The following is a 12,878-nucleotide window of genomic DNA, read 5'->3' as shown; positions in this document are numbered from 1 at the left end:
ATCTCTCATCCATCCTTTACTCTTCAGCGCACTTCAACAAATCTCTCATATACCTCCCTACCTCTAGTTCACTCCTATTTTTTTTATATCTTATAACTAACAGCTTTACTAGTCTTTTATATGTATAAATGGTATTATTTGCTACTACTATTTATGGAAGGACTATACTTAGAAAACATTTTGAAGATTAGTTTTTAACCAACAAGTTTACTGTTTATTTAATGGCCTTGCATTTTTTTTAAAGAACTGCTTCCTGTATCTCTCTTTCTGCTCTTTCTCCCCATGCGCACCTGTCTCTTTGCTCCCACTCCGACTCCCACGAGCAAGCAGCAAGCAGCAGCACCAAACCGCACCACCAATCTCCCTCTTGCAGGCAAAATCGAGCGCCCATCTTCTTTCCTCCCTCTCCCACTCCCAAGGGCAAGCAGCAGCACCCATCTTCTTTCCCCTCTCATGGCTGTGCAGGGCGTATGAGAGCTCAGATGAGGGAGGGAGTCGGGATGGGAGTTCGGTTAGAGATGATTTTTGTGTTTCAACTCTCAAATTAAGGCTAGGGGGTCAGATGAGGGTCCGATTGGAGTTGCTAAAGCAGACAGAGAAATCAGAAGAAAAAAACTCTATCTTGACACAGTAAGTGGAAAAGATCAATATGGTAGATCCAACTGTGAGTATTTCCGCAGGCGTGATGAACTCGCTCCTCTCCAAGCTAACAAAGCTGCTTAGCGACGAATACAAGCTCCTCAAGAGTGTCCGCAAGGAGGTCAAGTTCTTGAAGGATGAGCTGAGCAGCATGAATGCTCTGATTCAGAAGCTGGAAGATATGGAAGAGCTTGATGTTCAGGCAAGGGAGTGGAGAGACAAGGTGCGTGAATTGGCATACGACTTTGAGGATTGCATCGATGTCTTTATGCATAATCTCGGCGGTGAGGGTGAAAAGGCTGGCTTGGTCGGCAAGAGTGAACGCTGGATCAAGAAGCTGCAACTGCGTCGGCATCTTGCTAGTCAAATCCAAGAACTCAAGGCCCGTGTTGTGGAGGAGGCTGAGCGACAGCGCAGGTATAAGGTCAGTGAATGCGTCTCAAGCTCTAGAGCTGTTGACATTGACTATCGACTAGCTTCGCTTTATGCGGAGGCAGACAAACTTGTGGGAATTGATGGTCCGCGGGAAGAAATTGCCCAGCGTTTATTGGAAGGAGAAAATGGTTCTTCACAACAACTTAAACTTGTGTCGATTGTTGGTCCTGGTGGTATTGGCAAAACAACTCTCGCCACTCAAGTGTACAATCGGATCAGGAATAAGTTTGACTGTACGGCATTCGTGTCAGTATCGCAAAATCTTGACACGCTGAAGATTTTGAAGGAGATACTTTTAGGAATTGGATATTGTAGTAACCGCATGCTAGATCACGAGCAACAGGTCATCGATGTCATTAGACAATACCTTGCAGATAAGAGGTATGCATATTAAACACTTCGTTATTTAAGAGCTCATGAACCTTTCTCTTTATTCTTACAACTAAATGTACACTTAGTTAAATTTAGTATTTTTATTCTCCTAATAAGCTTGTTCAGATAAGATTTCCTATGTCTCAACTTAATCCACAGATTAGAATAATGTAGAATTGTATTTTAATGTCGCTAGCATTGTGAACAGAAGTTCAGCTAAGGGTATTTTCATTATATTTCTGCTAGGTATCTTTTTATAATTGATGACATAAGGAGCATTAAGGCATGGGACATTATTAAGTATGCTTTGGTCCAAAATAATAAAAGTAGCAGAGTTATAACGACCACACAAATTCAAGATGTAGCTACCACTTGTTGTTTACATTGCGATGGCCAAGTATACATGATGCAACCTCTTGATGAGTCAGACTCAAGGCGGTTGTTCTTGAAACGAGTATTTGATTCTGAGGATAACTGTCCTGAGCAGTACAGAATGATTACAGAAAATATGTTACATAAATGCAAAGGGGTACCACTGGCAATAACTAGCATTGCTACACTTCTGGCTAGCCAAGGCATGAATGTTGAGAAATGGGAGAATATGCATAATTCCTTTTATTCGGAATTGGAAACAAATCCTGCACTCGAATGGATGAGGTATGTTCCAAGTCTTAGCTATAATGATTTGTCACATGAACTGAAGACATGCTTGCTATACCTTGGTATCTATCCTGAAGACTATCCTATTAAAAAGGTAGATTTGGTCAGGCGATGGGTAGCTGAAGGATTTGTTAGTGAAAAACATGGTTTAGATCTGGAAGAAGTTGCCGGGAGCTACTTTGATGAGCTCATCAATAGAAGTATGATCCAGCCCGGCAAAATTATTCGAGGTGAAATGCACTATTGTCGAGTTCATGATCTAATGCTTGATCATATTATATCGAAGTGCACTGTTGAGAACTTCTTCACTATAATAGATAGGAAATACAAAATGAAACAAACATTATTTCCAGTTCGTCGGCTTTGCTGTCACTTCAGTAATGGTAATATTGCTCTGGAAAGTCTGAGGCTTAAAAAAGTTCGATCCTTTACTACCTTCCCTGCTTCTGACTGTATGCAGCCACCCATTTCAAAGTTTGAGCTTTTACGAGTGTTGAATCTGCAGACGAACCCTTCACCTGATTCTCAGTGCCTTGATTTATCTGCTATAAGTAATCTTTTCCTATTGAGATATTTACGGGCCAGAGGATTTCGGAACTTGAAGTTGCCGGAGAAAATTGGGAAACTGCAGAATCTGATGACGCTAGATCTAGGAGACAGCGAAGTGGTTTGTGCTATTCCATTAGATGTTACTTCTTTGTCATCATTGAGGCATCTTACAGTTCCACGCGGTGCAGTTCTGCCGGATGGAATTGGAAAATTGATCACTCTACGAACCCTGGAAGAGTTTGATCTCGGCAAGAATTCGATGCAGAACATAAAATATCTTGGTGAATTGACCAATCTGATGGAGCTCCAGCTCCGACATGAGGACAGTGGAATCTTTCAACCTCTTACACATATGGAGAGGAGAAAGTATGAGGTCCTTGCCGTCTCCCTGTGCAAGATTGGGAACAGCAACCTCCGCTCTCTTGTTGCGCATCCTGGAGTAAGCCTTGGCTGTGTTTTAAATTGTTCATTAACTCATCCACGCTGTCTACGGAGACTTCATTTGGACTCTTGTTGCCCAACTTTCCCGAAGTGGATGGCGCAGGCTGTAAGGTTAACAAGCTTGATACTTGAGGTTGAAGAGCTGTGCAGTGAAGACGTCCATGTTCTTGCAGGGCTGCCCTGCCTCACTTACCTCGATTTGGGAGCTGCAAAAGCCCCCAACAGAAGCATCATGATCCAGATCAACTCCAATGAATTCTCATGCCTGAAGGAATTCAAATTCAAGTATCACATACTATTGCTGTCATTTGAGCCAGGGGCAATGCCTACGCTTCAAAGTCTCGACCTGACTTTCAGTGGCGGTTCAGTTATTGGGATAGAGCACCTTGCAAGCCTTGAAGAGATCTCTGTGTACCTGAAGGCCTTACCGTGTGATCTGTCCAAAATAAGGTCCGAAATCAGTGATGCCCTCGACAGGCATCCGAGAAACCACACCGTACGACGGAGAAGGTTCATATTTACTCCTTGTTTGGATGATCGTGATTGCTCCGGAAGCTTTCAAGATCTAGTTGAAGACTGAACCGTGTTGGGGAACTCAACTCATGGTACGGTATCCCTCACCTATCAAGGTTAGTCCTTTTACTTGAGTCAGATGGAGTAAGGTTTTGGACTCCGGTGATTGTAAGGTGAGTCATGTTATTCTCATGCTTGTTCCTATATCCTTGTTCCTGCATATGCTGGATCTATTATTTCTCATGCTTTGCAAAGAAGGCAAAAATTTGTCAAAAATCAGATCTGAAGTCAGTGATGAGAAAAAGCACAGTGACTAATAATTTTGAACGAAGGAAGTACAATATTAAATCTTTTTGACGCGAGACATTAAAGAAGGCAAAAAAAAAACGGTTTGATTTTGCAATCCTGAAGTAAGCTGCTCACGCCATCTGTAATACCCCGTCCTCCAAAAGTCGCACCACTCAGCCCTTCTAAGGGTGGGTACGTATACACATAGTACCCTACTTACACTTCCATCCTCGCTTCGTATAAAAGGATTAACCTGAAGGTGCTTAGCTGAAGGATAAAGGCTTATAAGTTAGCTCCAACCTTATGCGCTCATGGTCCCATCCCCTCTTAGCACACGATCATGCATCCAGTGCCAGCACCATATGCCATGTCGCATGTTCTATCCGAGCCCACATGTGCCATGCGCCATATACCCGTACACTGACCCATAAGCAACCGCGAGGGTTGGCTTTGACACCACTTGTAACACCCTGTCCTCCAAAGCCACACTGCCCAACCCTTCCGAGGGGCGGGCACGTATATATATAGCACCTTACTTACACTTTCGTCCTCGCTCCGTGTAAAAGAACTAATCCGAAGGTGCTATAGCTGGAGGACAAATGCTTATAAATTGGCTCCACTCTTGCTCAACTAGCAAGGTGGTACTAAATATGCACACCTACGCTCATGGGTCACTACTGGGCCATATCCGAATTGGGCTGGGCATCACGCCATACTTTTTTCCTTTTTGTTAGAGCAACTCTAGTAATAGCCCCTACTTCAGTTTCCTACTTTATTGGCGTGGGGACAACAAGCTCAGTACGAGCCATGGCGGCCTCCGCCTCGCTTCAAATCAGCCGCACTACCCCCGCACGTGCCCCTACCACCTCCTCGTCGCTCCGATTTGATGGCGGCCATGGTTGATTCGATGATGCCGGTGCTCGATCGATTGGAGGGCTGCTGGGCTTGATTTGACGTCGAGGTGAGCACCAGAACCTTCTTCCCATCTCTGTCCCTTCCCTTTCCCCTTCACCGAGCAAATCCTTCGTGCGCGGGGGCCGAAACTATCGAAACAGTCGAGTAGGGACCTCCCTATAGACCTGTGGGAAGAAGGGGCCGGAGGGGGTGATTTGGATGCCTACCTAATCTAAGGGTCTGAGTAGGGACCCTACTAAAGTGATGTTTTTTCCACTCTCGGCCCCATGTAGGGGCCTGAATAGGGATCGTGCTCTTATTGATTATTGCAGTTGCTTTTATTGATTAATGTTATGCACTTGTTTCACTCTGTCCCATTCTCCGAGAAGTGCTGAAAAAAAATATTTCGAATATCTTGCTGCCGGATATATAAGAGATGATTCTTGCGAAAATGGGATGCAATATACTGGAGATTTTTGAAGAAAGGGTGGCAAAATATCTCCAAGATATAATTAAAATGTTTTTAATATTCTTGCCTCTACTTTGAAGTCCTATTATATTTTACCCTAATTTCTTAACTTTGTGATTTTTTCCCCTAACTATTCAAAAGTAAATTTGATTTGACCCTGCCTTTACGATTTGCCCATATTTTGACAGATAACTGTGAGTAAAATCGCATTGACATGATCGTAATGTTCAAAAAACAAAGGTACAATCATAATTACAATTAAAGTAAGGGTAAGAATGCAAATTAAATACCCTTCAAAATGCTTGAGGAAAGACATTTTGCGGTAGAAGTTTTGCCAACTAACAGGCCACAATGGGGACATACCTCTTCTAGCAGAGACTCGGCCACTGATGGCAAAAGCACATCCCTCAAGGGTAATAAGACGTGGAGATACACATGGAGTATGTAGTACACGATTGCCTATCAGATCCGCGAGTCACAACCGGCAAGTTGCTATACACAAGAAGCGGATAATGGACACGTTTGGTATTCTTACCAGTATGTTGGGTTTACTCACACATCGAAAATTGATGTTGAAGAGCATAACTTATAACGTGGGACAACCCGCTGTCACCTATCAATAGTAACCTTTTATGTTGATTTAGGTCTAGCCCCTTTATAAGGTTATGAGCTCCAGTGGTCCTAAGCTTAAATCAAAGCTGTTTCTTTTATCAAGTGCCATGCAAGCTCGCAGTATAATGGGTAGGCCAGACAATTACGCACTCTAACAAGTGACAAAAAGCTAAAGGTTGGGAACCTAGCTAAAACGATGCCTCGGGAATCTCATGGGTTGTGCTACAGGAGAGTTGGCACCTAATGTGTTTGGAGAAAATTGTCGGGTGTGTAGAATAATTTTCAATTTTGCAAAGAATGTACGCCCAATTTCATTTTGATGGACCTTTTATCGTCCAATTTCATAGAAAATACTAGTCTTTACATTATGAAACTCAAGGCATTCTAGAGATTTTGGAATAGATTAGAGACATGCAAAATACGCATGTACCCTGAATTATATCGCGAGGAGTTGTGTAGTGTAGTTGTTTTAGTGAATGCCATTGAGCCTGTTCGGATCAGCTGCCTATAGCAGTGCTGCGGCTGTGGCTGCAACAGAAAGCCAACGGGAGCTGCAGCCAGCATGCGGGTGCGAATTGCTGTGCAATTTTTTATGCTTTAAGATAAGGTTGCGTAGTTATTTTTAGCTGGAACTGCATGAGCTGCAAGCTGCAGCCGAGCAGCAGCTGTGTGCAGCTGCAGCAACAGTCGCAAGCTGGAAATGCATGAGCTGCAAGCTGCAGCTGAGCAGCAACAGTCGCAACAGAAGCAAAAGCGAGTGCGCCCAATTGAAACAAGAAGTTCACTTCGACTCATCCACCAATCAACTAAATTATTTCTATCAACTTTGAAGAGAATTAAATTAACAAATGTTTATATGTGCCTAAAATATCTTATATGTGAGAATCTATTAAATACTTGGATGCCTTCTTTTTTGACTATGGGCGGAGTAATTAACAGAGGGTGAGAGAGAAATATTAATTAATAGGGGATTCAGAGGATATTAATTTTGGCACAACTGTAGGAGTAGGTCACGGGTCAAACTCCTCGATCTGGCCTCACGTGGGCTCGTGGATCTCAAGAACAATAATGAAATGTGATTTATTAGGGTATGTACAAAGTGCGGACAACTGTCTATCAAGACTTGCCACATCACATATAGATAGCAAAACTGACATCTTCCAATAAATTCAACTATACATGTTTTGTACACTTTTTAAGCCCTACAATGAATCCACGAATCATGGTGATCGAGCCATAAACATAATTTTTTATACCATCTATCCCACTTAAAAAACTTTCTATGATTTCTATATCTATTAAGGGTCACATCGAAAAATGGCGAAGATATTTCTGTGAACTACCGTGTCGGTGACTGCTGCGGTGCTGCCCCCGTCTCCCCCGTTGACTCTCGTTCTCTCTCTCCCCCGTCCGCCTTTGGATCTGGGTGCGGCGGCCAGCGGCAAGGCACTGTGCGACTTCCGGTGGTCGGCGTGATCGGCTTGGCTGGTGCAACTTCCGGTGGCTGGTGCGTTGTGGCGTCCGGCGGCCGGCGCGGCGCGGGTAGCCCAGCGCATGCGGCCGACTGGTGGCACGAATTGAAGAACCTCCACCACACTGTTCCCTGCAAGAACTTCGACCACACCGTTCCCTGTAAACTCCACTCCAACGCCATTTGCCCGTTTCACTCAAACAACAGAGCATAAACCACCTAACATCATAATCGCTTCCAGAGAGCGAATCAAGGAGATTGACATGGCGGGCATAATGGTGAGTGCTTCCACTGGGGTGATGGGCTCACTCCTGTCCAAGCTATCTATGTTGCTGCGTAATCAGTACAAGCAGCTCAAGAGGATTCGAATGGATATCGAGTTCCTCAGCCGTGAGTTGACCGATATGAATGCTGCTTTGGAGATGCTAGCGGATACGGAAAAGCTTGATATCCAAACAAAGGTGTGGAGACTGGAGAGACAAGGTTCGTGAGATGGCCTATGATATCGAGGATTGCATTGACATCTTCATGCACCAGCAAGGCCACGGAGATTCAGAGGATGGTTTGCGAAGATTGCAAACAGGATTAGGATGCTACGGGGCCACTATCAAATTGCCAAGAAAATTCAAGAACTCAGAGCTCGTGTTGTGGAGCAGAGTGAGAGCCGTGATAGATACAAGATTGTTGAAGGTGCTGCCACCTCTACACAAGTTCCACTCGACCCGAGGGTACAAGTACTGTTTGAAGATGCGAAAAGGCTAGTCGGCATTGATGGTCCTAGGGACAAAATCATCCGATGGTTGATGCAAGAAGATGACAGTCATTCAAGACCACTTAAGGTCATCTCCATAGTTGGCTTTGGGGGCCTCGGCAAGACCACTCTCGCAAACCAAGTGTACAATAAAATCAAGATTGAGTTTGAATGCACAACTTTCATGTCAGTGTCTCGAGATGCCCAAGATTCTGAAGCACATACTGTCCGGAGTTGGATATGGTGGTAGATGATATCCAAAAGCTTATTTCCATCATTCGATCACAGATCACAAATAAGAGGTATATGGGCTCTACTTACACAAATACGAATACGTAATCCCTGATACTCCTTTTTTTATGCTTGCTTATAGCTAACTGATCGATTCACTGGTTGCTGACACAATTTAATTTAACTTTAAAATCACCATGCAGCTTCTGTTTCCGTCAAAACAAATATCAGGACAAAATTATGGAATTAAATTCTCATAGCTGTTAATGTGGCTGTATTCACATATAATTGTTTTCGATTCTATGGTTTATGGCCCTTTGTTGTGAGGGGAATGTTTTTCGTATACTAATTCTCCAAGCTTATTGTTTTAATAAGTAAAGAAACTGTATTAACTCCAGCATCAACGTAATTATATGTGTATACTACACTGTACCAAAATATGGGCTACTTTTTAGTTTTCACATAAAAAAATCACTATGCACAAAAGTTTTGTATGTTGGCGTAGTTTGTCTATTTGAGAAATTGAATGGTTTTGCGTTTTTACGTCCATTTGGTCTTGTTTAGTTATATCCTGGTGCCCCATCTTTCGTAGCCCAATTTCATATTCTACATATATCAAATTTGCATATATGCAATAGGATAGAATGTTAACAAAGAATGAGTTAAATATGATGAGATAGCATTGGCAGAATGATATTTCTTTCTCTACCAGACACATTTGTTCTGAAGATCATTTTATGCATGGTGGTACATTTCGTCCTAAACTTCACAGCATAAATGTTTATTGTCCTGCTGTTTATTTTTATGAGAGAACTTTAGTGCTGAATAATATCTAAAAGATTATTTGTTCATGGTATTGCTTAAAGTTATTACTTTTCTGCAGGTACCTCATCATAGTTGATGACATATGGAGCATCAATGCTTGGGAGATTATAAAGTGCATTTTTGTGGAAAATAATAATGGTAGCAGAGTTATAACCACCACGTATTCAAAATGTTGCTACAGCTTGTTGCTGTCAATGTCAAGGCCACGTATACCAGATGCAACCCCTTAATGAGCTGCACTCAAGAAACCTATTTTTCAAAAGGGTATTTGGCACGGTGGATGGTTGCCCTCTACAATTTAAAGTGATTTGAGACAACATATTAAGGAAGTGTAAAGGTGTACCATTAACAATTACTAGCATTGCAAGCCTTTTGGCAAACAAAAGCATGCATGTTGAGACATGGGAGAGGATACACAATTCATTGGGTTCCGAGTTGGACACAAATCCCACACTGGAATGGATGAGACATGTGCTATGTCTTAGCTTCAATGACCTGTCACATGAACTCAAGACATGCTTTGCTATATCTTGGTACGTACCCTGAAGATCATGAAATGGACAAGGTTGAATTGTTGAGAAAATGGATAGCTGAAGGATTTATTAGGGAAAAACACAGTTTAGGTCTAGAGGAAGTTGCTGAAAACCTTTTTAATGAACTCATCAACAGAAGTATGATCCAGCCTTCCTTGAATGATTCTGGTGGGGTGTGGTCATGTCGAGTTCATGATCTAATGCTTGATCTTATCATAACGAAGTGCACAGAACAAAACTTCATTACTCTAATTGATAGGAAGTTTGACATGAATGGAACATTTCAAGTTCGTCGGATCAGCCATCAGTTCAATAACAGAGACATGGCTCTGGCAGTCAAGACGATGAGTCTGTCACAAGTTCGGTCATATAAATCCTTCCCCATGGCTAATTGTATGCCTTCAATTTTTAAATTTGAAGTTTGAGAGTTTTGGACATGGACTATGGCTCATTTGTGATGCCAAAATCTATGTTCCTCGATTTGTCTTCTATAATCACGTTTTTCTGCTGAGGTACCTGAAGGTCAGAGGCTTTCGTTTGAAGCTGCCTAAGAAATTTGGGGAATTGAAGCATTTGCTGACCGTAGATGTGTCATTCGTATGGTTGTATCCTAGTAATCAATCGTCGGATTTTACGTCCTTGTCAGCATTGAGGCATCTAATCCTTCCATCTACACAAGAAAGTTTAGTGCGACGAAACGGCATTAGCAGGTTGTGCAACCTACGCACTCTGTTTCATTTTGATATCAGGACAAATTCTTTAGAGTGCATCAGAGATCTTTGTGAGTTGGCCAATCTAAGGGAGCTTTTTTTAGACTAAGGAAAAATGTTCCAGCTTCCGTAATCAGGTTTTGAAAGTGTACAGCTGCAAACTACAAACTGCAGTACTCAGACTGCCCACACCTCATACTCAACACAAGTTCTAAACAAGAGAAACAAAATGACCAAAGAAGCTATTTCTTGATTCTCTTTCTGAACTTCCAGTCGGATTTGCTGAAGATCTCCCTGATGGCAACCTTCGGTAATTCTTTTAGGTTGCTCCTGTCTTCCATGATTCTCAGACTGCTGACACCTCATACGCAACAGAAGTTCTAGACAAGAGAAACAAAAGGACTATAAGAAGATAGTTCTTGATTCTATTTCTGAACTTCCAGCCGGACTTGCTGAAGATCTCCCTGATGGCAACCTTCGGCAACCAGTCGTCAGGAAAGACCCCTTTGAGACGAAATTCAGAACCCCATTAGACTGGGCACGCTATGCTTGAAGTCTACTCCTGAAATTCCATCCATACTTGTTCAAGAAGTCCAATATAGTAGCTTCCAGCTTGCGGCGGCAATTCTCCTTCAAAGTAATTTTCTCTTCCTCTTTAGATAGCATCGCTCATGTTCTTGTCCAGTAAATCACCTTGAAAATCACCTGCAAAAACAAGTTAGGGATGGTTCTTCTGAAGACTACCTCATTTCTATTCAACTAGATTGCCTAGCAAAGAGCTGAGGCGCCTATCAGCATTTGTTTTCTAACCTGCCAGGAGAACCCTCTAAGCCAAGATCCTAACAAATTATACACACTAGTCGGCGGTTGAATTCCAAAAGAGAGATACACAGCATTCCAAATGAACCTTGCCAAATGACAGTTGAAAAACAAATATTGTATAGTCTCCTCAGAGTCACAGAAACAACACTTGGTACTTTCTTCCCATCTTCTTTTGGCAAGATTATCCTTTGTTAGGATAACACCTTTTTTCAAATACCACATGAACACTTTGTTCTTGAGAGGAACTTTTATTTTCCAGGATGCACACAAAGATGGTGTTCCTTCATGTTGCATTATCACTTTGTACATTGATTTCACTGTGAATTCCTTATTTTTATTTAGCTTCCAAAGGAAAATATTTTTTTGGTCATTTAGCCTATATTCTGCCACTTCAGCCACCCATTTATTCAGTTTGTCTCCTGTCAATGCCCTTCTAAATGATACATTCAGGGGGATATTGCTACAAACTTGGGCAACCATTTCATTTTTCTTTCTAACTATGTTATAAAAGGATGGGAATCTTTTCATCAAAGTTTCATTTCCAACTCATACATCTTCCCAAAATCTAGTTTATTTCCCATTATGTACTTCAAACTTGCCCATTGACAGGAATTGATCCTTTATTTCCATGAGGTCAGCCCAAAATTGTGAGTCACCCGGCTTCTTTGATACTTGAGTTAGTGTCTTATTAGTCAAATATTTGCTTCTTAGCAAACTTTGCCACATTCCCTCCTCATTCAGAAGTTTAAATAGCCACTTGCTTAGCAGGCATCTATTTTGAACTTCCAAATTAGTAATACCTAGGCCGTCCATATTCTTTGGTACACAAAGGATGCTCCATTTAGCTAGTATGTAGTACTTCTTATGCTCATCACACTGCCAAAAGAATCTAGATCTATAGTAGTCTAATCTTTTAAAAACCCCTTTAGGTATTCTAAAAAAGGATATCATAAACATTGGTAGGCTCGAGAGGACAGAGTTTATAAGCACTTCCTCCTACTGACAACAATTTGCTTTTCCAGCTTCCTAATTTTTTCCGGAATCTTTCTTCAATCATATTTCAATCTTTATTTGAGATTTTATGGTGGTTTATAGGGATGCCCAGATATTTAAAGGGGAGAGATCCTTCCTGGTAGCCAAAAATCTGCACATAGTCTCCCACTATATCTTTTGCCTCCCCGAAACATAACAACTCACTCTTATGGAAATTAATCTTAAGGCCTGAGAACTTCTTAAAGGTACATAGTACCAGCTTCAAGTTTTTGGCATGCTCTAGATCATTTTCCATAAAGAGTATTGTATCATCTGCGCACTAGAGAATTGATAATCCTCCATCTATTAGATGTGGCACTAGGCTCTTAATTTGATCATTATCTCTAGCCCTTGAAATAAGAATAGCTAACATATCTGCTACCACATTAAACAAAACCGGAGATAAAGGGTCCCCCTGCCTCGAACCTTTTTTTTATGTCCAATGTCATCATTTACTTTAACCCCCACACTTCCCCCACTCACTATGATTTCAATCCAATTACACCACGTTGAAGAAAACACCTTCATTCTTAAAACCTATTGCAAGAATGTCCAATTAACTTTATCATATGCTTTCTCAAAATCTAGTTTGAGTATAATCCACTATGTTTTTACGCAGTTCATGGATAGT

General features: G+C 41.8%; 1 protein-coding gene across 2 annotated transcripts; it reads left to right on the top strand.

The window, feature by feature from the left end:
- The first annotated feature begins 291 nt into the window (after positions 1 to 291).
- LOC101760532 (putative disease resistance RPP13-like protein 3) lies at positions 292 to 10,209 on the top strand. Of its 2 annotated transcripts, XM_022825584.1 has the most exons (4): positions 292 to 1,455; positions 1,693 to 7,504; positions 7,585 to 8,396; positions 9,209 to 10,209. In XM_022825584.1, the coding sequence occupies exons 1-2, from the start codon at positions 650 to 652 to the stop codon at positions 3,674 to 3,676; spliced, it is 2,790 nt and encodes a 929-aa protein (XP_022681319.1). In that variant the 5' UTR covers positions 292 to 649; the 3' UTR covers positions 3,677 to 7,504; positions 7,585 to 8,396; positions 9,209 to 10,209. The 2 variants fall into 2 exon arrangements, with proteins under 2 accessions (XP_022681319.1, XP_004962637.1); XM_004962580.3 differs by having other exon boundaries at positions 1,693 to 8,396.
- The last annotated feature ends 2,669 nt before the right edge of the window (positions 10,210 to 12,878 follow it).

Source organism: Setaria italica, chromosome III, assembly GCF_000263155.2.
Source record: "Setaria italica strain Yugu1 chromosome III, Setaria_italica_v2.0, whole genome shotgun sequence".
NCBI classification, from domain to species: Eukaryota; Viridiplantae; Streptophyta; class Magnoliopsida; order Poales; family Poaceae; genus Setaria; species Setaria italica.
This window is presented reverse-complemented; position numbering and strand designations above follow the sequence as displayed.

Coding starts and splice junctions, on each gene's coding strand:
- LOC101760532 (XM_022825584.1), top strand. CDS start 650: ATGGTAGATCCAACTGTGAGTATTTCCGCAGGCGTGATGAACTCGCTC. Junction 1,456..1,692: donor CAATACCTTGCAGATAAGAG/GTATGCATATTA, acceptor TATTTCTGCTAG/GTATCTTTTTATAATTGATG.